Source organism: Oncorhynchus mykiss, chromosome 23 (genome assembly GCF_057628025.1).
Source record: "Oncorhynchus mykiss isolate SJ-2025 chromosome 23, ASM5762802v1, whole genome shotgun sequence".
Taxonomy (NCBI): Eukaryota; Metazoa; Chordata; class Actinopteri; order Salmoniformes; family Salmonidae; genus Oncorhynchus; species Oncorhynchus mykiss.
In genome coordinates this window covers 709,571-736,588 of record NC_143044.1, presented here as the reverse complement: position 1 = coordinate 736,588, position 27,018 = coordinate 709,571, and the positions used below count along the sequence as shown (strand labels likewise).

Genomic DNA, 27,018 nt, shown 5'->3' with positions numbered 1-27,018 from the left:
ACACTGGCCAAACTCAGATGACGCTGGGCCAATTGTGCACAACCCTATGGGACTCCCAATCACAGCCAGTTGTGATACAACCTGGATTTGAGCAAGGGTGTCTGTGGCGACACATCTAGCGCTGAGATGCAGTGCCTTAGACCACTGCACCACTCGATAGCCCCATGAGGTAGTCACCCAGAACTGCATTCCAGGTCAAATCAAATCAAATGTTATTTGTCACATACACATGGTTAGCAGATGTTAATGCGAGTGTAGCGAAATGATTGTGCTTCTTGTTCCGACAATGCAGTAATAACCAACAAGTAATCTAACTAACAATTCCAAAACTACTGTCTTATACACAGTGTAAGGGGATAAAGAATATGTACATAAGGATATATGAATGAGTGATGGTACAGAGCAGCATAGGCAGAATACAGTAGATGGTATCGAGTACAGTATATACATGAGGTGAGTATGTAAACAAAGTGGCATAGTTAAAGTGGCTAGTGATACATGTATTATATAAGGATGCAGTCGATGAAATAGAGTACAGTATATACGTATGCATATGAGATTAATAATGTAGGGTAAGTAACATTATATAAGGTAGCATTGTTTAAAGTGGCTAGTGATATATTTACATCATTTCCCATCAATTCCCATTATTAAAGTGGCTGGAGTTGAGTCAGTGTCAGTGTCAGTGTGTTGGCAGCAGCCACTCAATGTTAGTGGTGGCTGTTTAACAGTCTGATGGCCTTGAGATAGAAGCTGTTTTTCAGTCTCTCGGTCCCAGCTTTGATGCACCTGTACTGACCTCGCCTTCTGGATGATAGCGGGGTGAACAGGCAGTGGCTCGGGTGGTTGATGTCCTTGATGATCTTTATGGCCTTCCTGTAACATCGGGTGGTGTAGGTGTCTTGGAGGGCAGGTAGTTTGCCCCCGGTGATGCGTTGTGCAGTCCTAACTACCCTCTGGAGAGCCTTACGGTTGTGGGCGGAGCAGTTGCCGTACCAGGCGGTGATACAGCCCGCCAGGATGCTCTCGATTGTGCATCTGTAGAAGTTTGTGAGTGCTTTTGGTGACAAACCAAATTTCTTCAGCCTCCTGAGGTTGAAGAGGCGCTGCTGCGCCTTCTTCACGATGCTGTCTGTGTGAGTGGACCAATTCAGTTTGTCTGTGATGTGTATGCCGAGGAACTTAAAACTTGCTACCCTCTCCACTACTGTTCCATCGATGTGGATAGGGGGGTGTTCCCTCTGCTGTTTCCTGAAGTCCACAATCATCTCCTTAGTTTTGTTGACGTTGAGTGTGAGGTTATTTTCCTGACACCACACTCCGAGGGCCCTCACCTCCTCCCTGTAGGCCGTCTCGTCGTTGTTGGTAATCAAGCCTACCACTGTTGTGTCGTCCGCAAACTTGATGATTGAGTTGGAGGCGTGCGTGGCCACGCAGTCGTGGGTGAACAGGGAGTACAGGAGAGGGCTCAGAACGCACCCTTGTGGGGCCCCAATGTTGAGGATCAGCGGGGTGGAGATGTTGTTGCCTACCCTCACCACCTGGGGGTGGCCCGTCAGGAAGTCCAGTACCCAGTTGCACAGGGCGGGGTCGAGACCCAGGGTCTCGAGCTTGATGACGAGCTTGGAGGGTACTATGGTGTTGAATGCCGAGCTGTAGTCGATGAACAGCATTCTCACATAGGTATTCCTCTTGTCCAGATGGGTTAGGGCAGTGTGCAGTGTGGTTGAGATTGCATCGTCTGTGGACCTATTTGGGCGGTAAGCAAATTGGAGTGGGTCTAGGGTGACAGGTAGGGTGGAGGTGATATGGTCCTTGACTAGTCTCTCAAAGCACTTCATGATGACGGAAGTGAGTGCTACGGAGCGGTAGTCGTTTAGCTCAGTTACCTTAGCTTTCTTGGGAACAGGAACAATGGTGGCCCTCTTGAAGCATGTGGGAACAGCAGACTGGTATAGGGATTGATTGAATATGTCCGTAAACACACCGGCCAGCTGGTCTGCGCATGCTCTGAGGGCGCGGCTGGGGATGCCGTCTGGGGATGCCGTCTTAGTCCCACTATCATTTGTTTTTCTTTCAAAAACAAGGACATTTGTAAGTGACCACAAATTGGCTCCAATTAAGTGCCGTCCACAGGGTATGACATGGCGTTGCAAAATGGAGTGATAGACTCCCTTCTTCAAGATCCTTTTTACCTTGCACAAATCTCCCACTTTACCACCACCAAAGCACCCCCAGACCATCACATTGCTTCCATCATGCTTGACAGATGGCGTCAAGCACTCTTCCAGCATCTTTTTATTTTTTCTGTGTCTCAAATATGCTATTCTTTGTGATCCAAACACCTCAAACTTAGATAAATTGTCAATGACACTTTTTTTTTCAATCTTCCTCTGTCCAGTGTCTGTGTTATTTTGCCCATCTTAGTCTTTTCTTTTCATTGGCCAGTCTGAGATATGGCCTTTTCTTTCTTTGCCTTAGTCCACTGCGCCACACGGGAGGTCCGCAAATGAACTTCTAACAAGGCACACTTGTTAATTGAAATATATTCAAGGTGACTACCTCTTGAAACTGGTTGAGAGAATGCCAAAAGTGTGCAAAGCTGTCATCAAGGCAGAGTGGCTAATTTGAAGAATCTCAAATCTAAAATATGTTTTTTTTTTGGTTACTACATGATTCCATATGTGTTATTTCAAAGTTTTGATGTCTTTACTATTATTCTACAATGTAGAAAATAGTAAGAGTAAAGAAAAACCCTTGAATGAATAGGTGTTCTAAAACCTTTGACGGTAGTGTATATATAATGTCAATTATAACGTTACTTAATCAACATTGACCGACGATACATTTGTAACTGTAGCCACCATCTGAGCTGCACACATTATAGCCACCACGTGTGAAGGATACATACAAACATAACTTTGAGTTTCCTGACTGAAATGCCAGTCGCCTTACTGTCAGGCTGGAACCCCTTGAATCTCGAGACACACTTGCAACTTTTACGCAACATTGACCGTGCTATTTATTTCGAGAAACTTCCAGCCCCATCTCCCACACGTCACCGTGCGGAATCTTTAAAGGGTCCATTGACTGAATAAAATGGCACGGTATAAAGGATCAAGGAGTTTGAGCAGCATGAACACACAGTCACCAATGGTAGATATGGTCAATAATAACGATCCTCTACCGCCAGGATGGGAAATAAAAATTGACCCACAGACAGGATGGCATTTTTTTGTGGATCACATTAATCGCAAAACAAGCTGGAATGACCCAAGACACGATTCCAAAAAGGTAGGATCATGGATGTGTAGTAACATGATGTGTACCGTGGGAGGGCTCGTGTGATATATATTCAAAGTTGGAGTGAAATGTCATGTCTGCTTGACAGCATGGCAGACACAACACATAATCTCTCTAATATATGGCACGGTCCTCGATCAAGCGCTTCAGTGGTTAATAATGATGGTCACTGCTTCTGATACGCACTGGCTTATATTATAGGGGAGACAGAGTGGGCATATTCTATTTATAGTAGGCTATGCTTCTATACATTTTTATTTACTTTAAAAACATGGGCTACAAATTGTCTCTGCTAAGACTTAATATACGCCAACGCAATGGAATGCTGTCTATTGTAGGCTCCAGCTCTCTCCCACATGCATTATAACGGGTTAACTAACAATAGCAATAGCTGTTATAAACGGCTATGTTCTTGTGTTATGGTCTAAGCTGAGCAACGGCTGTTGTAAAAGGCTATGATATTGTGTTATGATCTAAGCTGGCAGGTTTGTTGATGACGCACAGTCATATGTAAAGCCATGCCTTTGAGTGTTTGATCATTTCCATAATGTTTATTTAAAGCCTATTAGACCAAGCAGACTACAGACTGCATTTGTTCATATTTCTTACACTCTTAGAAAATAGGGGTTCCAAATGGGTTATTTGGCTGTCCCCACATAGGATAACCCTTTTTGGTTCCAGGTAGAATTATTTTGGGTTCCATGTAGAAAAGGGTTGTGTGTAGGGTTCAACATTTAACACAAATGGGATCTACCTGGGATCAAAAGGGGTTCTTCAAAGGGTTCTTCTACCAGGACAGCCAAAGAACCCATTTAGGTTTTTAGATAGCACCTTTTTTTACTAAAACTTTTCCTTACAAGGGATTTGAAGGTGTTCATCACCCACCCATATATAACAGCTCCAAGAAACCTACAATAGCCTACATTAAATTAACAAATCGCTGAATTTGTTGACATGTTTTTACACCATTGAACTGTGCAGAAGTACTATGTGTCAACTTTAAATGTTGAAGGGTTGGAGGAGCAGACCCTAGGCTGCCAGTTGGCGTCTTGCATTAGGAAGATCAACACTTTCTGCTGTCCGAAGTTAGTGTCACTAAGAATCTGCTGGAAAGACACAGCTGTTAGGGGATAAAATTGGTGCAATGCTGGAAGTGCACAGAGACCCTGCCAAAATGGCAGAGGGCAAATGGTCGTTCAGAGCTATTGGCTGTGTCATAACTACTTTTGTTGTATAAAAAAAAGTCAAGGAACGATGTAAAGAAAAGGTAGAATATACCCCACACATCACTCTTAAGTCATATTTAATTGTAATTCTTATTACCATGCAATATACAGCTATTTTGTTATTACATAGTCATGGCAGCTTGAGACTGTTCCAATACAGTGAGTCCAATGGGCCAACAGTCTTGTGGACAAACTTTTGTCTTTGTCGTATCAAACTGTGTGGACTTATACTGAACAAATATATAAACGGAAGATGTAGTGTTGGTCCCATGTTTCATGAGCTGAAATAAAAGATCCCAGAAGTGTTCCATACGCACAAAAAGCTTATTTCTCTCAAATGTTATGCACACATTTTTTGACATGCCTGTTAGTGAGAATTTCTCCTTTGCCAAGATAATCCAAACACATGACAGCGGTGGCATATCAAGAAGCGGATTAAACAGCATGATCATTACAAAGGTGCACCTTGTGCTGGGGACAATAAAAGACCACTCTAAAATGTGCAGTTTTGTCACACAACACAATGCCACAGATATCTCCAAGTTTTGAGGGAGCGTGCAATTGGCATGCCTCCAATGTTGTTTTTGAGAATTTGGCAGTACGTCCAACCGGCCTCACAACCGCAGACCACGTGTAACCACACCAGCCCAGGACCTCCACCTCTGGCTTCTTCACCTGCGGGATCGTCTGAGACTAGCCATGAAACTGTGGGTTTGCACAACTGAAGAATTTCTGCACAAACTGTCAGAAACCGTCTTAGGGAAGCTCATCTGCGTGCTCGTCGTCCTCACCAGGGTGTTGACCTGACTGCAGTTCGGAATCGTAACAGACATCAGTGGGCAAATGCTCACCTTCGATGGCCACTGGCACGCTTCTAGGATTAATCCCAAAACTGATCATGTAGTGATATCAAAGAGATACTGTTCCCTGCTGTCACAGTCAGGTGTCTCACTCTGACAGTTGACTGCTTAATTGGTTGTCCTGGTGATCACCAAGACAGCATCATGGAGTTTTTTTTGTCTCCACTGTGAATTTATGATCAACATGCATGTGAGGACATGAGACAACTATGATTTGTTATAATAGTAAACACTGCCTAGCAAACCAACAAATGCAGAGCCTACATACCCACATGTAGTGATGGCTTGCTTCTTCTGACAGGCACATACTTGCAATTGGATAAGAACTACACTCTTAGAAAAAACGGGTTCTTCGGCTGTCCCCATAGCAGAATCCTTTTTGGTTCCAGGTAGAACCCTTTTGGGTTTCATTTAGAAGATAACCCTCTGTGGAAACGGTTCTACATGGAATCCAAAATGGTTCTTCCTGGTACCAAAAAGGGTTATTCAAAGGGTTCTCTTATGGGCACAGCTGAAGAACCCTTTTTGGTTCTAAATAGCACATTTTCCCCCCCTAAGAGTGTAGTTTCCTCTTCCAAGTGGTCAGAGAAGTGATACTTTTATTTTTATCTCCCAGGGATATTTCACAATGTACCGAATGCTTTTTTGCTTATAGATACCAGAGCAGATTCCAGAGCAGACATATTTGTTTCAGCCTCTAGCAAATGGCTTTTTTCAATCAATCTCAATTTAATTTTAATAGCCCAATGGTCTTAGTTTGGAAAAAATAGCAAATCTTTCCGGGATGTTGGACATCATTCCCTCATAGAAAACACATTTTATGATGGATTGGCAGTAATTGCTTGCCTTTGGGGCTAGGGTTTCACTCACATACTTATTTGCATGTCTTAGATATGTATTAATTCAGACTTTTTTTCTTCTTCAGGTCAGCCAGCTGTCTCAAAATGGCCCCAGTGTGCCCCCAGAGCCGAGTCCTCAGGAGATGCAGAAGGCCTTCGTGAGAGACATGAAGCACCCCACCCTCCGTCAGGGTTACATCCCAATCCCAGTCTGCCATGAAGGCGTAGACATCCGTCAGCAACAGCAACACCAATGTTTCCCGTACATTCAGCCGACTGCTCTGCAAAATGTACGAGCAGACGGGCGGACACCCTCCCCCACCCCGACGCTCCACTGCAGGCCTAGATCTCCTTTGCAGGGTCCCTCCGAGAGCACTACCCCTGAGCCCTACATGTCCTGTTCGCCTAGTTCACAAGGACCTGAGGTGAGACTGATTTAGCTAATGAGATTACTACGCATTAACTCTTACCATTTGCTTTAATCATAGATTGATGTCATTGGAGGATTTGCAGAGAAAGTTGTAGTTAAATGCAGGTGTTTGATGTCGGAATCAAACTAAACCTCCAGCTACTTCTAGAGCTACTTGTAATATTGAATATACAATTGTACTTCCTCTGATTCATGCTAGACTTTCATTCCTTAGGGCCACCCCTTCCACCAGCCCCCACGACCCAGCAGCACAGGCCTCCAGGCAGGTTACATCACCATCCCAGTGATCCACGAGAGGGCTGGAGGTCACCCACAACAAGCCCCTGTCAACTCCACTCTCTACACCCAGCGCTTTCCGGCTTACTCAGAGCTCCAGCCCTCCTTCCACCACCTACAACCAGAGGACTGGAGCGGTCATCATGGGCCCACGTCTTCTTCCCGGGACCGTGCATCCCCCTCCCCGAGCGTGCTTCCCCAGCACCGTGAGACTGCCGCCATCCATATCCCTCCGCATATGAGGAGCCAGTCTCCCCTCAGTGCACAGGTCATTACAGAGAGACCACAGGTACCTTTTTTCCATCATCGCTTCACCTATTGCCAGTCCAATATCATTAGGATTCATCTATATAAAAAGTATAATATAAGTACATAGCCATAAATGCCAGAATAGCAAATTTGACATTATTCCTGATGAATAATTAGCAGGTTGACATTTATTGTCATGAATCTTGCCCAAGAGGTAGAACTGAGTGATTTCCGCTAGATAGACCAGCTGCAATGTCAAAATTGTCTATATCGTAAACATTTAAGGTTAGGGTTAGCAATGTGGTTTTAAGGTTAGGCATAAAATCAGATGATATAACTTTGTAGCTGTGCTAGTTAGTGACCACTCTGCAGAGCTACCTCCAGGTCAAGATTCATGACAATAAATGGCAACATGCAAATAATTCCTTCTTTCTTCCCCAGGTCCAGGTCCACCACCACCATGTCCCACAGAGAGAATCACACCACAGAATGGAGCAGGAGATCTCTCAGTATCCCCAAACTGTGCAGAGAGAGGCTGACACACAGCAGCTTCAACAGCCACAGATGTCACAACGACCACAACAACAGCCACAGCAGCCACAACAATACCAACAACCACAACAATACCAACAACCACAACCACAGCAGCCACAACAGTACCAACAGCCACAACAACCACAACAATACCAACAATCTGAACAGTACCAACAACCACAACAGCCACAACAGTATCAAAAGCCAGAAAAATACCAACAACCTGAACAGTACCAACAACAACCACAACATCCACAACAACCACAGCCACAACCGCAGCCGAAACAGACAGCAAACATCACAGTCCAGATGCCCCCAAAACCAGAAGCCCAGGAGCCAGTGGATGCTCCTGCTCCACAGGAGGTCCCGTCCACAACAGCAGAAAACGAGTCCGCCGCTCAGTGTCACCCAGGCTTGGCTAAAGTACAAAAGATAGTGGAGAGAGTGGCGAAACTGGAGCAAGAGGTGAAATGCTTTGATGGAAAGAAGAACGATAAGAGGTACTTGCTGCTGGAGGAGCTGTTGACCAAAGAGCTTTTAGCATTGGACTCAGTGGACCCAGAGGGGCGTGTGGATGTGCGACAGGCGCGACGTGACGGAGTCCGGAGGGTCCAGACCATACTGGATGCACTGGAGATGCTGGATGAGCGGCCATCGGAGCCAGTCAGTGCGTCCTCGATGGAGGGCGAGAGCCCGCCACAGAGTGGAGAGCAGCCTAGTACGATCAGCCAAGCGAATGTGGAGATGGCCAGGGAGATCTCATAATGACTGCTTTATTATGGCGAAGAGTGAAGAGAAACGTCATCAAATATGACGTGGAAATAGGCTGCTCCCAATGTTCCCTATACCCCCCTTTCTACGGCAGATATCACATATGAACTATAAGATGCATGTTTGCTTAATTTCCAGTGTTGGTATTTTCTGGTATTCACCACATATGTGATGGTGGTATCTGAGTGCAATTATGTTTAGCCACTGTTGTTGCCTTTTGCCGTGCCAATGTCTTTTTGCAAGAACATTGTCATGTTCAGTGTGTTAAAGACACATGCAGAATGGAGATGATCTAAGAGGCCTTTATACATCCATATAGGAAAATACTATGAAAATAGCTTATTTCAATTTTAAAAAGTACATATATGTTGTTGCCTTGGGACCATGTGACGTGGTTGTTGTAAAGTTGTTCAGTACATATTCAATAAGAGAACACTGGTTGGAATGTATAGAGAAGGCTACATCTCTCTATCTAAGAAAGGGACTCAGTTGCTATCGTTAGAGATGCCTAATATTTCCCTCTTAGTTCTAATCCACTACTTCGAGAAACAATATTTACCTCAGATTCCATATGAAGAAATGGGATAAATGTTAGTGAATGTTAATGATTCAGTCAGAGAAAAGTATTTATTTTTGGGCCTCAGGTGACAAAGAGCCACCTAAAGGGAAGAATCTTCATTTTCCTCCTCTCAGAGATTCCTCTCAGAATCTTCCTCTTCCTCTCGGTTCCTCTGGGTTATTTAACACACACCTAACAAATTATATGGTTGATAGAGTTACTTCGGGTTTCATTAGTTTCAGCCTGTAGGTGCATTGCCTATTTTGGGTTCTTGGCACTTATTTCACCATTATAATATGTTTATATTTCATTTGTAATGATTAGGGAACTTGATATGTTACATTCAACAATTACATCTAGTCACCTTTGATTCAAGTAAGATTTAAAATTGGTAGAATGTTTTACAACATTTTTACATTTGTAGTTTCACTTGTAATGTTATTTAAAGAAAGGAATTATTGCTGAATTTAAGAATGCATTTAGACATGTTGGATGTGAGCTGCATAACCTCATGAGATGTGAGACTATTAGCATCAGCTGCTAATCAAGAATAACAATTCAAAGGGTCAATGTAAAAGAAGGCATTGTTTATCACAGCTTGTGCATTGCAGATTGTTGCAGTGTTGACAGCTTGGAGTCACGTTAGCATGGTTGCAAATAAAATGATTTATTTTGACGTTGTCTATAATTGAGTGATTTTATAGTAGGTTACAGTATTGTGATATGTTGCCATCCTTGCTATCAAGTGGTTCTATATGGTTTACGCAAATCTAAACCTCACCTTGTATCCTCTCCATCACGTAACACCTTGTGTGAGACAAGCAACACATGGTAGATCCAGGAAAAAATGACACATTAGGAGAATGCACAGTATTGAATAAGCACTCTATTAACTTGGCATGGGGTGTTTATTTTTTTAGGTTTAATATATTCCATTCAATAATACATTCCATTCACCACCAAACGTGTTTTTTTTTTTCACTAAGAGAGCATATAACCCTGCTGTAAGTGCCACCTGAAATAAATATAATGAACTACTACAATTTCAACATACAAACATAAGGGGAAAATGAAAGTTTGATCGACCTTCAATATTCATAACCAACCTATCAACGTTGATAAAAACTGGTAGCCTAAATGTGTAATTACCCAAATACCAGTATATCAATAAAACATTATTTGAATTGAATGTCGAATTTTGATGAGAGACGTGTCACTAATTCAGACTCAATCAGCTCAAACAGCTGAGCATTTGAAAACCTTAAACTTGCTGTACGTTGGATTTTGCTCTAGCCTAGGCGGAGCTCCTATTGAACAGTCCCAGAAAAGAGACGTCCACCAATCGGTGCACTGGGCAAGGTAAATCGAGTGCACCTGGTGGAGCTCAATATAGAGTGAAGAGTAAGGTCACGTGTGATTGTTTTGTTTTGGAGCGTGAAATCCTGTGGAGGCAGTTGAGCAACACTGACTTGGCTGTGACTGGGGCAGAGATGGATGGAAAGGCAGTGGGTGAGGTGTTGAGGAGGATGGGATGGAGTGTAGTTAGTGGTGGAGTGGAAAAATGGTTAGGTAGAATAGTGAGATTAAAGGTTAAGAAAAAGAGGAAGCCTGAGGCACCTTTGCAGGTCTTGTGAAGGGAGGGTCTCTTATTGAGGCACAGCGCCTCCAGATGGGAAGAAGGTGAATAGCCTGTCAGTGCTACTAAACTTTTAGGATCTGGTACTGACAGAAACAGTTAGGATTGGGTATATGAGTTACTATGTTTGAGCTTACGTTCCTAAACCATTGTGTTGCTATAACTGTCAAAGGTTTGGGCATGTGGCTGCGGTGCGTAAAGGCAAAAGGAGGTGTGCGAAGTGTGGGGGAGAACATGCATATGGGGAATGTGGAGACGGGGTCCAGTTAAGGTGCTGTAACTCTGGGGGTGCCTATAGTGTGCCATATGGGGGTTGTGCATTGATGAAAAGACAGGTGGAAGTGCAGCAGGTGTGGAGTGAGCGTAAAATCTCGTATGCAGAAGCAGGGAAGGTAGTTCACGCAAAAACTAACGGGGAACCCAGTAGAGCAAGTATTCCAGGGCAGGTCGGGATGCAGGTTGGACGGGATTGAAAACAGGTATGTGGGAAGACAAGACAAAACCAATGGAAAATGAAAAATGGATCAATGATGGCTAGAAGGCCGGTGACGTCGACCGCCGAGCACCGCCTGAACAAGGAGAGGCAACGACTTCGGCAGAAGTCGTGACACTGGTAGTAGATATGAGGAAGGTTGTTACATTTGTGATCGCAGCAATCAATTGCACAGAAGAATTACAATCTAAGACTAAGAAGATACTGATCATAGTGGATCAGGCAGTGAAGTGTCTTTGGATCGCAGGACTGACATGGGAAAATGTACAGGATGACCTCAATGAGATTGAGAATCAGTCCAGCCAGGAATCATGTATTGGTTAATTTTCATAATGGTGTTAATCATTCAATGGAATGACAGAAGTTTGATGCCTTAATGGGCAAGAGTTCAAACAGTTTCTTGAGGAGTTACCGGTCAAACCTATTGTGATATGTCTCCAGGAGATATGGCTTAAACCAGTCTGTAGAGATAGGGTGGCAGGGGAAGGAGGCGGGTGTGCTACCTTTATAATGCCGGGGATCCCATATGGGTGTGTGAGAGATGGAGTTGAACAGGAGTATGTAGTGGTAGAGGTGTGGTTGGGAAGGGGAATATGGTAATAGTGAACTTTTACAACATGTGTAAGAGACTAGAGTTGATGGCCTTTGGGAATGTAGAAGATCAAGATAGGAGACAGCTAATGTGGTGTGTGGTTTTTAATACTCATAATACGCTCTGTGGAGGGTTACGGACTGATGTAAATGGACATGTGTTGGAGGAACTACTTGATGAGAAAAGTCTTGTGAGACTTCATGAAATCCGGGGAACCGGAGGGTGGAAGATTCAGTAGGAAATGGATTGAGGCGATATTTGAGAAAGCAGAGAGGGGTCAGTTTCAGGAGTTGAGTGAACAAGAGCTGTCTCAGGTTGATCTCAATTCAGATATAGAAACAGTCAATGATGAAGTAAGAGGAGCAATAGTAGGGGCCGCAGGGCAGGATATTCCTATGGGTACAGGGGGGACAAAGAGCAAGGCAGGTGAGTCCTATGGGTACAGGGAGGACAAAGAGTAACGCAGTCCCCTGGTTGAGTGTGGAGAAGCTGTGAAGAGCAGGAACAGGGCATTCAGAATGTTGAATAGGTCCCATAATTACCAGCACCTGATTCAGTATAAACAAGCACAATCAGTAGTAAGGAGGATCATTAGGACAGCTAAGAGGGAGTGTTGGTGCCGGTTCTGTGGAAACATAAAAAGGACCACTCCTGTGGGAGAGGTATGGTAGGTGATAAAGAGGATGAGTGGGGTCAGACGAGATTGGGATCTCCCTGTGCTGGATTAGCCCCCTGGGCTAAATTTTTTTAAAAATGTTATCTATGCCCAAGCCCTAAGAATATGTTGTGGAGCAATCAGGAGCTCCCCGGTGGCAGCGATGCAGGTAGAGTTGGTAGAGATGCCATTAGAATTAAGAAGACAACAGCTAACCATGATATAATGGGTAAATCTAAAAGGACATAAGGTTGCACATCCTACAAAAAAGGTACTCCTAGAGAGCTGGAAACACGAACGAAATCTGAACACAAGTTTTGGGTAGATAGGCAATGGCATGGCGAGAGAGATGGGGTTGTTTGGGAGGGAGTTTCGACCCTCTGTTGTTCTTCCTGCTATCCCACCTTGGTTGCTCCCTCAGCCAGTGATAGATCTAGGGTTGCCTGAGCAGGTAAGGAGTAGTTGTATTCACAAATAGATCAGGGGAAGACAGGTGGGGAGGACAGGTGCAGTTTGACCTTATGGCTTTGGTCCACACTCCAATCCAGTTGGTGGCGGTAATGCACATTAAAGGTGGTTGCCAACCGCGATCAAACATCCATAGAAGAAGTCACGTGTGATTGTTTCTGCAGGAAATCGACAGTCAGTTGGTCTTTCGACTGGAAATGAATAACCAGCTACATTTTCACACATTGAATAAGTGTCTCATTATGTCTACGTTTTGAATTAAGAAAGAATATTTAAAATAAGCAAAGCAAACGTTAGCCAACTTGCCAGGGCAACGCCCTGTCAGTAACGTTAGATAGGCGTGCTAGCTATAGCTAGCTAACCGGTTTGGACCACAGAATATTTACATGGTTTGACATACTGTACACCGATAAAATGGAGCTGTTTCAAGCCAAAGACCATTATATTCTCCAGAGTGGCGACCATGCTCTTTGGTGTAGCCGAATAGATGGGACCATGAGCGCCAGACCTGGTAGGCAAAATACATTTGTCATTTTTAAAATTCAGTTTCTCATAGCCATCAATTAGCTAGCTAACGTAACATCAGTAAGCTCGGACATCAAACCCATAACTAAATGGCTAGCTATAATGACGTCAAGCCCATAGCATGAGCATTTCCTCTTGTCTTAGCTATGTCTTCATTATCCAAGCAAGTATTGTTTTACACGTTGACAATGACAACTATATAGGACGCTGTGGATCCAACAACAGCGCACCTTACTAAAATTCGAGTGCCATTCCATTTTTGGTTGCAATAATTTAGCTATCTAAACAAACATCCTCATGTTAACTGCCAGTCCATTAAATGTGTATTATTACCATACTTTCATGTCCAGTGTGGCACTGCCCAGTTGACCTGATAGGGATATTTGGAATAAACAGACTGCGATGCTCGAGGGGCACAGTACAAATTATGTAGCAGGGTTCCATTCAAACAATGAGCCAGAAAACATACGGTGACATTGCTCCATATGTTTCCATGTTTAATTGTCTTTAAATTGTTTTGTATTGAACAAAACAGTTATTAGGGTTCATAATTCCTGCATCCTCCATCCATTTTTCTTCTTACATGAGCTTGCTTTATTGGATTCCTTTGGCTACATGGTTAACTGTTCATTTCCTGAAATGCCACTCAAGCATCTGTTGTGGTTCCTTATTTCCTTACACTGAATTCCACATATTTACAGACTAGTTACGGGCTCTCTGCTACACAACACACTACCTTGCGTGACTTGTTCTGCTTCTTGGGAGACGAGCATACTTAGGCCAGATTAATTGAGACAGATGGGTCCAGCCCAAAGTACCAAATGTCATAATGACACCTGTCTCGAACAATGAGAAGATTTTAAATAGACAAGATAGCGGTGTACACATTGTTGGATTACTTAATGGAGAACAAATAATTATTTTAATAACAGAGCATTTTCTAAATTCAAATGCACCGCACCTTGTAAGTCCCAGTAATGGATACCAAAAATCTTTGGTTAAATCAAATGATCTGGTGTAACAATCTGTAGCTACCTTAGGCTAGATCGTTAGCTCTTGTGCTCCTGTCTGACCTGCACCCGTGTCTTGCCAAAACACCTCCCCCTTCTCTGTGACAGAGTGGCGAGCTAAGCCGGGACAATTCACAGCAAAGCCAGTAGCTGAGCCGATGAACCTTGCCTTTCTGTTGTAACCAAAAAGCTGTTGAGAGGGAGCAGCCACTGTATGGATGTAAATGACTACCCTGTGGGCTAGCTGAGGTCACATGGGTGTGCAGCCAGCCTGAACAGGTTTAGGTTGCACTGCTCTTCCATTATTTAATTGGAAAAGGGTTTCCATTCCTCATTGGACTTGTTGACACTAGCACCGACACGAATTTCCACAATATTTCACATTTCTGAACAAATCTATGGTTGAGTTTGTATCATGGACAAACAGAGAGATGTGTGTGTGTATATAGGGGCAGCCCCTATTTTCCACCTCCCTGCCCGGGCTCCAGCGCTGAGGTCGGTACAGAGTTCTCTGGTCCATGGAACAGGAAGAGTTATTGTCTCAGCTACCTAGATGTTCTCCAATCTCCACCCTCTTTGTTGCCCATTCATGACTCAACTCTTCAACTGCTTGACATACCCTTCACGTCTAGTTTTCTGTTATACCAAAGTTGTTTTAGTTATCAGCATCAGTTAGCTAGTTGTGATGTAGTAATTTGGCATTGATGTAGTCATGCCTCAGTGCATCATGTTACTACACAATTATTTAAGAATGAAAACTGACATTAGCTAGGTTTCCATCCACTTGTTGAATAAAAAAAGTGTAATGATGTCACATCCTGAAAGTTCCATGTGTTTATTTTCTCATTCTAAACTCTATCGATGATGGGTTTGCCATAAAAAGTGTTGCCAGAAACATGGCTACTGTCTGTGACCCTCTGACCTGGTTTTTGTACCTCCGCTTCAGTCAAAGAAATTGTCATCATGTATTCTTTACATCCCTCAAACTCAACTCTGGACCACAAACCAGTTACACTGTGTTTTTTCATTATTCCCCTTTAATCGGGGACTGAATGGGACTCCAGGTGGGTGCAATTAATTATCAAGTAGAAAAGAAAACCAGCAGGCTCCGGACCTCGTAGGGTAAGAGTTGAATACTCTACCTCTACATGTATTCTTCCCAAGTGATAACACTTGTCTATTTGAACTGTGAAAAGAATCTCTTGATGTTTTAAGCACTGGATGCATTAAATACTTCTGAACTTGGCTGCTTGGTATCTAGATACTACTGTAATGTAATGCTTCATGATGATCCCTAACAGTATAATCAGAAACCCTCAGTCCAAACCTTGCATGGAAAGTGCAGCAAATGGTCCACAATGTAAATATTATTGGGATGGCATAAGACTGGCACAACCAGGGATAGCCTACAATCCATCAACTTGGTGCTCTGTTTTGAAAATAGGCTTATATGCATGTGCTGTTTATCATTAAATAACTTAATTGCTCTTAGTTTGTGGGGCGATTTTCTTAAATGTTTTTACTTTGTGTCCACTCCATAAGTCTTTATTTTCTCTGATTTGTCTCTTCTCTCTTTATTTCAGCAACAGACCTTCTGTTAGCTTGGAACCCAGTGTGCTTGGGCCTGGTTGAGGGTCTCATCGGGAAAATACAACTTCATACAGGTAAGTGAAATGGTGTAGGCATTGTGCTACAAGTACTGGCTTATTGGCTGACTGGAGAGGTACCATCGATCTTCAAAACAGCTGCAGTCTTCCTTACTGAGAAACACAACCTTGACCAGGACATCCTATCCAACTACAGGCCCATCTCCAACCTCCCCTTCCTATCAAAAGTACGGGAAAAAGTGTTTGCAACCAGCCTCAATCCCATCTATCATCTAATCAGTTGTAAAAGGGTTTCCAGTCTGGTTTCTGGCCTTTGCACAGCACCAAATAGGGATGGGCATGAGTACTCAAACAGACGTCAAAGCTCGATCTTTAACCAGAGATAACAAAAAAAAATCTGTATTCGGTGGAATGCGCTTTGTGGCTGCCCAAATGGGAAAGTAAAACGTTCTCTTGACAACAACATTAATTTGCTTTGACTCTAGTGTTCCATTTGTACATATGATTTGCGGGGCACCACAAAAAAGAAGCCAAGCATCACAATGTTTATCTCCCTAAATTCCTTTTCCCCTCCTTGTCTCATTCACTCAATTGTGTTCTGACCGCTCCCTCCACACACGCAGTGTGCAAACAGTCCTAAGTCCTATTAAAAAGGTATCTAAATGATTGGATACACAAGCTAAATGACGACAGTTTATCACAAATTCAAAATGGACTGGTTGATTGAAGTAGGAAAATAAGTGTTCTAACAACCATCTGCAGTTTCAGAATAATTGCGTCCCGTCTATTTTCTGTTTAAGGTACTTTGCCCACTGATAGTGCCATTTAGAATTGGTTACCCTAGGTCGCTGGTCATTTTAACTCTGGATTCTGCATTTTTCACACCAAAAAGGAAATAACTATCTTGCTGTGTTTTGTAAACGCAGATCTAAAATGCTTCTTATTGTAAATCCCGCTCAGCTTCAGTCAGTGTTTGCTCCAAATCATGAATGTAAAATATTTGTTTCAGTTGCACTTTTCCACTCGGATGAAATATATTTGCTCAGGTCATTGAATCACCAGATAGCGCTCTGATTTATGCGTAGGCTACTTTTCCCCCGGTACTTTCCTCCGGTAGCAAGTTAAAAGGCAAGATTAACTTAAAACAAAACAGAAAGAATGTACAGTGCCTTGCGAAAGTATTCGGCCCCCTTGAACTTTGCGACCTTTTGCCACATTTCAGGCTTCAAACATAAAGATATAAAACTGTATTTTTTTTTGTGAAGAATCAACAACGAGTGGGACACAATCATGAAGTGGAATGACATTTATTGGATATTTCAAACTTTTTTAACAAATCAAAAACTGAAAAATTGGGCGTGCAAAATTATTCAGCCCCCTTAAGTTAATACTTTGTAGCGCCACCTTTTGCTGCGATTACAGCTGTAAGTCGCTTGGGGTATGTCTCTATCAGTTTTGGACATCGAGAGACTGAATTTTTTTCCCATTCCTCCTTGCAAAACAGCTCGAGCTCAGTGAGGTTGGATGGAGAGCATTTGTGAACAGCAGTTTTCAGTTCTTTCCACAGATTCTCGATTGGATTCAGGTCTGGACTTTGACTTGGCCATTCTAACACCTGGATATGTTTATTTTTGAACCATTCCATTGTAGATTTTGCTTTATGTTTTGGATCATTGTCTTGTTGGAAGACAAATCTCCGTCCCAGTCTCAGGTCTTTTGCAGACTCCATCAGGTTTTCTTCCAGAATGGTCCTGTATTTGGCTCCATCCATCTTCCCATCAATTTTAACCATCTTCCCTGTCCCTGCTGAAGAAAAGCAGGCCCAAACCATGATGCTGCCACCACCATGTTTGACAGTGGGCATGGTGTGTTCAGGGTGATGAGCTGTGTTGCTTTTACGCCAAACATAACGTTTTGCATTGTTGCCAAAAAGTTCAATTTTGGTTTCATCTGACCAGAGCACCTTCTTCCACATGTTTGGTGTGTCTCCCAGGTGGCTTGTGGCAAACTTTAAACAACACTTTTTATGGATATCTTTAAGAAATGGCTTTCTTCTTGCCACTCTTCCATAAAGGCCAGATTTGTGCAATATACGACTGATTGTTGTCCTATGGACAGAGTCTCCCACCTCAGCTGTAGATCTCTGCAGTTCATCCAGAGTAATCATGGGCCTCTTGGCTGCATCTCTGATCAGTCTTCTCCTTGTATGAGCTGAAAGTTTAGAGGGACGGCCAGGTCTTGGTAGATTTGCAGTGGTCTGATACTCCTTCCATTTCAATATTATCGCTTGCACAGTGCTCCTTGGGATGTTTAAAGCTTGGGAAATCTTTTTGTATCCAAATCCGGCTTTAAACTTCTTCACAACAGTATCTCGGACCTGCCTGGTGTGTTCCTTGTTCTTCATGATGCTCTCTGCGCTTTTAACGGACCTCTGAGACTATCACAGTGCAGGTGCATTTATACGGAGACTTGATTACACACAGGTGGATTGTATTTATCATCATTAGTCATTTAGGTCAACATTGGATCATTCAGAGATACTCACTGAACTTCTGGAGAGAGTTTGCTGCACTGAAAGTAAAGGGGCTGAATAATTTTGCACGCCCAATTTTTCAGTTTTTGATTTGTTAAAAAAGTTTGAAATATCCAATAAATGTCGTTCCACTTCATGATTGTGTCCCACTTGTTGTTGATTCTTCACAAAAAAATACAGTTTCATATCTTTGTTTGAAGCCTGAAATGTGGCAAAAGGTCGCAAAGTTCAAGGGGGCCGAATACTTTCGCAAGGCACTGTACCTGCTCGTTGAACATCCCATTCCAAAATCATGGGCATTAATATGGAGTTGGTCCCACCTTTGCTGCTATTACAGCCTCTACTCTTCTTTTGAAGGCTTTTCACTAGATGTTGGAACATTGCTGTGGGGACTTTGTTCCATTTAGCCACAAGGGCATTATTGAGGTCAGGCACTGCCTCGCAGTCATTGTTCCAATTCATCCCAAAGGTGTTCAATGGGTTTGAGGTCAGGCCTCTGAAGGCCAGTCAATTTCTTCCACACCGACCTCGACAAACCATTTCTTTATGGACCTCACTTTGCACAGGGGTATTGTCTTGCTGAAACAGGAAAGGGCCTTCCCCAAACTGTTGCTACAAAGTTGGAAGCACAGAATTGTCTAGAACATCAGTGAATGCTGTAGTGTTAAGATTTTCCTTTACTGTGTTAGGTTCTGAACAGAGTAAAAACTCTAACGGACGACTAGAAAAAGCTCAAACCAAGTTTTTATTCACCCCCTGGGTCATACAGCTGCAAAGACAATGTATATATATATTTAGAACCTCCTACTAAGCGGGGTTAACTCCTTACACATCTAGACAGCCAATACATCTCTGTTGTTAGGCAGGAACTTCTTTGGTTTCTCTCACTGATGTAGTCATGGCCCTGCCTGATGCTAGACCCTTCATAGCCGTGGAAGTGTATGCATTTGACATAAGACTAGTAGGATGGTCGTTGGGGTGGGTCCCTCTGGCCCCACCCCGGAGGTTTCTTCTCACTTCATCTGACTTGACCTCGAGCCAAAATCCTCCCTAGTTCCGCAGCTCGCCTGCCTTATCAGGAACTGAAACTAGACTGTTGCCCTTTGCCTCCCTCCTTAGGAACATTGATATTCAACAATAACATGTTTGAACAGAATATGAACTTTCTGCACTTCACCTCGTCTCACTCAGTAACTTTCCATACATCAAGTTCATATCCACCCTTCATTGACCCCAACATACTTTCCTTATACATGTAAAGTAATTAATAACTTCTAGTATGGTAACATTAACAAGTATATTTCAAGCTAGAATCCAACTGAAACTAAGGGGCCAGCCCGAACCTATGAAAAACCGCTCCAGACCATTATTCCTTCTCCAACAAACTTTACAGTTGGCACAATGCATTCGGCCGGTAGCATTTCCACTGCTCCAGAGTCCAATGGCAGTGAGCTTTAAACCACACCAGCCGATGCTTAGCATTGTGCATGGGTATCTTAGGCTTGTGTGCAGCTGCTCGGCCATGGAAACCCATTTCAGGAAACTCCTGACGAACAGTTCTTGTGCTGATGTTGCTTCCAGAGGCAGTTTTGAACTTGGTAGCAAGTAATGCAACCAACTACAGAAGATTGTTATGCACTTCAGCACTCAGCGCTCCTGTTCTATGAGCTTGTGTGGCCTACCACTTCGTGGCTGAGCTGTTGTTGCCAGTGTTTGGTGGATACATTGGCACGGATGTGGTTAGGCCTGAGACAGACCGTGCCAATATATCCTCCAAACACCGGCTTCAAGGGCATTATCACTTTTATATAGCGGGTCTTTTTGTTCTGTATCTATGGACCCAGTTGTTCATTCTAAATGTTCCATTGCCACACTGGCTGGCAACGTTCTTATCCTTGGCTTGCTAGCTATCCAACTACGACTAGCTTACAGTCACGTCAAAAAGTGGAGCCAGAATAACCGCAAAGTAGCTGCATTTGCGTTTAAGCTATTTTCTAGTTACATTTAATTTGGATACATCCATAACAATAAGCTAATGATGCACGATTCCTCCTGGTATAGAATATGTGCTCTTGTCAGGACACTGTTGTTCAGAGCAGCTAGCCAACAACACAACTAACACAATCACTTCAAGCTGAAGCTGGAAAGACAGTAGACTAGCTGCAATTTGTTTATTTTGACCTGTTTTTCTATTGATAATTTTTAAGGATATATACAAAACTATACTGATTCAGGATTTTGACTGGCTGAGAAAAGCTGCCGCCTGCCTGTCTATCTCGTCCCAACTCCTGACATGTTCATTACTATGGGACAGCTGGAGATCGAATTTGAATGTTGAAACAATGTTGCAAATGTTAGACAGACGGCAAGGTTTATACAAATCTCCACTGTTAAACTAAATGTTAGTCTAAAATAAATGTGAGAATGTCTCGATGTGTTTTATAGTGGAGATCAAGTTTATAAATTGCCTGGCTGGGCTGATGAGACAGTGGATTGCGCAGTCAGATGGAACAGAGTAAATAGGCATTTTTAACATCATAGATTTAGCCGGTGGTAACTTGTGGAATTCACACCAGCTGGAATGCACTTTTAACCAATCAGCATTCAGGATTAGACCCAACCGTTTTATAATTCACAAAAACAGCACTTGCAGCTCTAACAGAGCAGACATTTTACGAAGTGACGTGTTGCAAAGGTGGCATCCTTTGACGGTGCCACGTTGAAAGTCACTGGGCTCTTCAGTAAGGCCATTCTACTGCCAATGCTTGTCCATGGAGATTGCATGGCTGTGTGCTCGATTTATACACCTGGCAGCAACGAATGTGCCTGAAATAGCCGAATCCACAAATTTGAAGGGGTGTCCACATACTTGTGTGTGTGTTTGTGTATATATAGTATATATTGGCCATATACCACAAACCTCCTAGGTGCCTTATTGCAATTATAGACTGGTTACCAACATAAAAATACATGTTTATTCATGCCTATGGTATACGGTCTGATATACCACGGCTTTCAGCCAATCCGCATTAAGGGCTCGAACCACAGAATTTTATAAATATATTTATACTCTGGACTCCTACATTTCTGAACCTAATATTTCTTAATTCCATTATTTTACTTTTTAGATGTGTCTATTGTTAGATATTCCTGCACTGTTGGAGCTAGGAACACGTGCATTTCCCTACACCCGCGACAACATTAATAAAATACTAATACTAAATATGTGTATGCGACCAATAAAATTTTATTTCATTTTGATTTGACCTACGGGGCATCAGAGGGCCAACCAACTTTTTGGTAGAGAATGCCGTGATGAGTATTAACACTGTCGCCCGTAATAAAGCACAGTGCATTGATGATGAACTGCATCGAACGTCTTTAATGAAGTGGCAGCTGCATTCAAATCTCCATAATCTAGGAACGATAGGAACCTCGACTGAATAATCTGCTTTCTGCTATTTAGTGAGAGGCAGGACCTATTTCTATAGAAGAAGCCAGTTTTTTTATTTTATTCTCAGCTTCTTAACTAACTCGTTAATATGCTTTTTAAAAGATGCCCAGGTATTTGTAAGCAGGGACACCAAAGTACGTACAGTGGGGCAAAAAGTATTTAGTCAGCCACCAATTGTGCAAGTTCTCCCACTTAAAAAGATGAGGCCTGTAATTTTCATCATAGGTACACTTCAACTATGACAGACAAAATGATTTTAAAAAATCCAGAAAATCACATTGTAGGATTTGTAATGAATTTATTTTCAAATTATGGTGGAAAATAAGTATTTGGTCACCTACAAACAAGCAAGATTTCTGGCTCTCACAGACCTGTAACTTCTTCTTTAAGAGGCTCCTCCGTTCTCCCCTCGTTACCTGTATTAATGGCACCTGTTTGAACTTGTTATCAGTATAAAAGACACCTGTCCACAACCTCAAACAGTCACACTCCAAACTCCACTATAGCCAAGACCAAAGAGCTGTCAAAGGACACCAGAAACAAAATTGTAGACCTGCACCAGGCTGGGAAGACTGAATCTGCAATAGGTAAGCAGCTTGGTTTGAAGAAATCAACTGTGGGAGCAATTATTAGGAAATGGAAGACATACAAGACCACTGATAATCTCCCTCGATCTGGGGCTCCACGCAAGATCTCACCCCGTGGGGTCTAAATGATCACAAGAACGGTGAGCAAAAATCCAAGAACCACACGGTGGGACCTAGTGAATGACCTGCAGAGAGCTGGGACCAAAGTAACAAAGCCTACCATCAGTAACACACTACGCCGCCAGGGACTCAAATCCTGCAGTGCCAGACGTGTCCCCCTGCTTAAGCCAGTACATGTCCAGGCCCGTCTGAAGTTTGCTAGAGAGCATTTGGATGATCCAGAAGAAGATTGGGAGAATGTCATATGGTCAGATGAAACCAAAACATACCTTTTTGGTAAAAACTCAACTCGCCGTGTTTGGAGGACAAAGAATGCTGAGTTGCATCCAAAGAACACCATACCTACTGTGAAGCATGGGGGTGGAAACATCATGATTTGGGGCTGTTTTTCTGCAAAGGGACCAGGACGACTGATCCGTGTAAAGGAAAGAATGAATGGGGCCATGTATCGTGAGATTTTGAGTGAAAACCTCCTTCCATCAGCAAGGGCATTGAAGATGAAACGTGGCTGGGTCTTTCAGCATGACAATGATCCCAAACACACCGCCCGGGCAACGAAGGAGTGGCTTCGTAAGAAGCATTTCAAGGTCCTGGAGTGGCCTAGCCAGTCTCCAGATCTCAACCCCATAGAAAATCTTTGGAGGGAGTTGAAAGTCCGTGTTGCCCAGCAACAGCCGCAAAACATCACTCTAGAGGAGATCTGCATGGAGGAATGGGCCAAAATACCAATACACTGTTCTTAACAGTGTGTGAAAACCTTAAGCTAGTTATTGATGGGGGCGGCAGGGTAGCCTAGTGGTTAGAGCGTTGGACTAGTAACCGGAAGGTTGCAAGTTCAAACCCCTGAGCTGACAAGGTACAAATCTGTCGTTCTGCCCCTGAACAGGTAGTTAACCCATTGTTCCTCATTGTTCCATCATTGAAAATAAGAATTTGTTCTTAACTGACTTGCCTAGTTAAATAAAGGTAAAATAAAAATAGCAACTGGCTAACTCATGTAGCGCTAATGTAACGTTAACAGGCTAGTTGGCTAGCAACCTTGCAAGTTACTTTAGGACTTGATTGTTATAAATCATTTACTTGTAAGTTGGCTGAAAATGCTATTGAGACCAGTAGTCATGATGATTGATTGAACGGTGATTTGTGGTGCTCATGCTTCCTATCACTCAAAGTTATGTAACAAGCTAAGGTGACAATGCCTGCCATGGAAAATGTCCAAGTTGCTTTGAATGTTCATAGTGTAAGAACACTTTTTTTTAAACCCTCAAAGGATAACATCATCCAACTTTCAAAACAAGTCATTTTTGGCTAGCTACAGCATTCATCGAGTTAGCTAGGTTGCTGTTTAGCTTTCTAGCACGTTCACTAATTTGTTTGTAAACAATTAACAAGATAGTTACCTACCACGTCTTGTCCAACTGTCTTTACACATCTATATGCACATAGTCTGGGTAGCCATTTGATTAGATGTTCAGGAGTCTTATGGCTTGGGGGTAGAAGCTGTTTAGAACCTTCTTGGACCTAGACTTGGCGCTCCGGTACAGCTTGCCGTCCGCGTAGCAGAGAGAACAGTCTATGACTAGGGTGGCTGGAGTCTTGGACAATTTTAGTCCTGGATGGCAGGAAGCTTGGCCCCAGTGATGTACTGGGCTATACGCACTAGAGGTCGACCGATTAATCGGAATCGCTGATTAATTAGGGCCGATTTCAAGTTTTCATAACAATCGGTAATTTTGGACGCCGATTTTTTTAAAATTTATTATTTATTTATTTATTATTTTTAATTATTTATTTGATATATATACACTGCTCAAAAAAATAAAGGGAACACTTAAACAACACAATGTAACTCCAAGTCAATCACACTTCTGTGAAATCAAACTGTCCACTTAGGAAGCAACACTGACAATAAATTTCACATGCTGTTGTGCAAATGGAATAGACAACAGGTGGAAATTATAGGCAATTAGCAAGACACCCCCAATAAAGGAGTGGTTCTGCAGGTGATAACCACAGACCACTTCTCAGTTCCTATGCTTCCTGGCTGATGTTTTGGTCACTTTTGAATGCTGGCGGTGCTTTCACTCTAGTGGTAGCATGAGACGGAGTCTACAACCCACACAAGTGGCTCAAGTAGTGCAGCTCATCCAGGATGGCACATCAATGCGAGCTGTGGCAAGAATATTTGCTGTGTCTGTCAGCGTAGTGTCCAGAGCATGGAGGCGCTACCAGTAGACAGGCCAGTACATCAGGAGACGTGGAGGAGGCCGTAGGAGAGCAACAACCCAGCAGCAGGACCGCTACCTCCTTGTGCAAGGAGGAGCACTGCCAGAGCCCTGCAAAATGACCTCCAGCAGGCCACAAATGTGCATGTGTCTGCTCAAACGGTCAAACACTCCATGAGGGTGGTATGAGGGCCTGACGTCCACAGGTGGGGGTTGTGCTTACAGCCCAACACCGTGCAGGACGTTTGGCATTTGCCAGGGAACACCAAGATTGGCAAATTCGCCACTGGCGCCCTGTGCTCTTCACAGATGAAAGCAGGTTCACACTGAGCACATGTGACAGTCTGGAGACGCTGTGGAGAACGTTCTGCTGCCTGCAACATCCTCCAGCATGACCGGTTTGGCGGTGGGTCAGTCATGGTGTGGGGTGGCATTTCTTTGGGGGGCCGCACAGCCCTCCATGTGCTCGCCAGAGGTAGCCTGACTGCCATTAGGTACCGAGATGAGATCCTCAGACCCCTTGTGAGACCATATGCTGGTGCGGTTGGCCCTGGGTTCCTCCTAATGCAAGACAATGCTAGACCTCATGTGGCTGGAGTGTGTCAGCAGTTCCTGCAAGAGGAAGGCATTGATGCTATGGACTGGCCCGCCCGTTCCCCAGACCTGAATCCAATTGAGCACATCTGGGACATCATGTCTCGCTCCATCCACCAACGCCACGCTGCACCACAGACTGTCCAGGAGTTGGCAGATGCTTTAGTCCAGGTCTGGGAGGAGATCCCTCAGGAGACCACCTGCCACCTCATCAGGAGCATGCCCAGGCGTTGTAGGGAGGTCATACAGGCACGTGGAGGCCACACACACTACTGAGCCTCATTTTGACTTGTTTTAAGGACATTACGTCAAAGTTGGTTCAGCCTGTAGTGTGGTTTTCCACTTTAATTTTGAGTGTGACTCCAAATCCAGACCTCCATGGGTTGATAAATTTGATTTCCATTGATAATTTGTGTGATTTGTTGTCAGCACATTCAACTATGTAAAGAAAAAAGTATTTAATAAGAATATTTCATTCATTCAGATCTAGGATGTGTTATTTTAGTGTTCCCTTAATTTTTTTGAGCTGTGTGTGTGTGTGTATATATATATATGTATGTGTGTGTGTATATGTATGTGTGTATATATATATATATATATATATATATATATTATTATTATTATTATTATTATTATTATTATTATTATTTTTTTTTTTTACTTTTTTTTTTTTTTTTACACCTTTTATTTAATCTTTATTTAACTAGGCAAGTCAGTTAAGAACACATTCTTATTTTCAATGAAGGCCTAGGAACAGTGGGTTAACTGCCTTGTTAAGGGGCAGAATGACAGATTTTTACCTTGTCACCTCAGGGATTCAAACTTGCAACCTTACGGTTAACTAGTCCAAAGCTCTAACCACCTGCCTCACGAGGAGCCCGCCTGTTACGCGAATGCAGTAAGAAGCCAAGGTAAGTTGCTAGCTAGCATTAAACTTAATCAATCATAATCACTAGTTATAGCTACACATGGTTGATGATATTACTAGTTTATCTAGCGTGTCCTGCGTTGCATATAATCGATGCATTGCGCATTCGCGTGAAAGGACTGTCGTTGCTCCAACGTGTACCTAACCATAAACACCAATGCCTTTCTTAAAATCAATATACAGAAGTATATATTTAGTTACTAGAAATCCAGGTTAGCAGGTAATATTAACCAGGTGAAATTGTCACTTTTTAAAAACCTTTATTTAACTAGGCAAGTCAGTTTAGAACAAATTCTTATTTTCAATGACAGCCGTGCAGTCATGAGTGAACAGGGAGTACAGGATGGGACTGAGCACGCACCCCTGAGGGGCCCCCGTGTTGAGGATCAGCGTGCCGGATGTGTTGTTACCTAACCTTACCACCTGGGGGCGGCCCGTCAGGAAGTCCTCGATCCAGTTGCAGAGGGAGGTGTTTAGTCCCAGGGTTCTTAGCTTAGTGATGAGCTTTGAGGTCATTATGGTGTTGAAAGCAGAGCTGTAGTCC

General features: G+C 43.2%; 2 protein-coding genes across 5 annotated transcripts in view; both read left to right on the top strand.

Moving 5' to 3' along the window:
- Positions 1 to 1,437: 1,437 nt before the first annotated feature.
- Positions 1,438 to 9,723, top strand: LOC110502265 (BAG family molecular chaperone regulator 3). The gene is made up of 4 exons (XM_021580166.3): positions 1,438 to 3,294; positions 6,315 to 6,653; positions 6,873 to 7,223; positions 7,625 to 9,723. Exons 1-4 carry the CDS (start codon positions 3,100 to 3,102, stop codon positions 8,480 to 8,482), a joined length of 1,743 nt encoding a protein of 580 aa, XP_021435841.3. The 5' UTR covers positions 1,438 to 3,099; the 3' UTR covers positions 8,483 to 9,723.
- Positions 9,724 to 13,002: 3,279 nt separating this feature from the next.
- The window catches only part of LOC110502266 (phosphatidylinositide 4-phosphatase SAC2), a 41,988-nt gene continuing 27,972 nt past the window's right edge, over positions 13,003 to 27,018 (top strand). The window contains exons 1-2 of one of the 4 annotated variants that reach the window (XM_021580168.3): positions 13,003 to 13,402; positions 16,010 to 16,090. In XM_021580168.3, coding sequence (XP_021435843.2) covers positions 13,306 to 13,402; positions 16,010 to 16,090 — 178 coding nt within the window. In that variant the 5' untranslated portion in view covers positions 13,003 to 13,305. The remainder of the gene's footprint in view (positions 13,403 to 16,009; positions 16,091 to 27,018) is intronic. The other 3 variants (XM_021580167.3, XM_090216510.1, XM_090216509.1) reach the window with 3 other exon arrangements.

Bases quoted from the DNA above. Each gene is read 5' to 3' on its own strand.
- LOC110502265 (XM_021580166.3), top strand. From the start codon at position 3,100: ATGGCACGGTATAAAGGATCAAGGAGTTTGAGCAGCATGAACACACAG. The intron at 3,295-6,314 runs GTAGGATCATGG...TTTCTTCTTCAG, and splicing joins CAAGACACGATTCCAAAAAG to GTCAGCCAGCTGTCTCAAAA. The intron at 6,654-6,872 runs GTGAGACTGATT...TTCATTCCTTAG, and splicing joins CTAGTTCACAAGGACCTGAG to GGCCACCCCTTCCACCAGCC.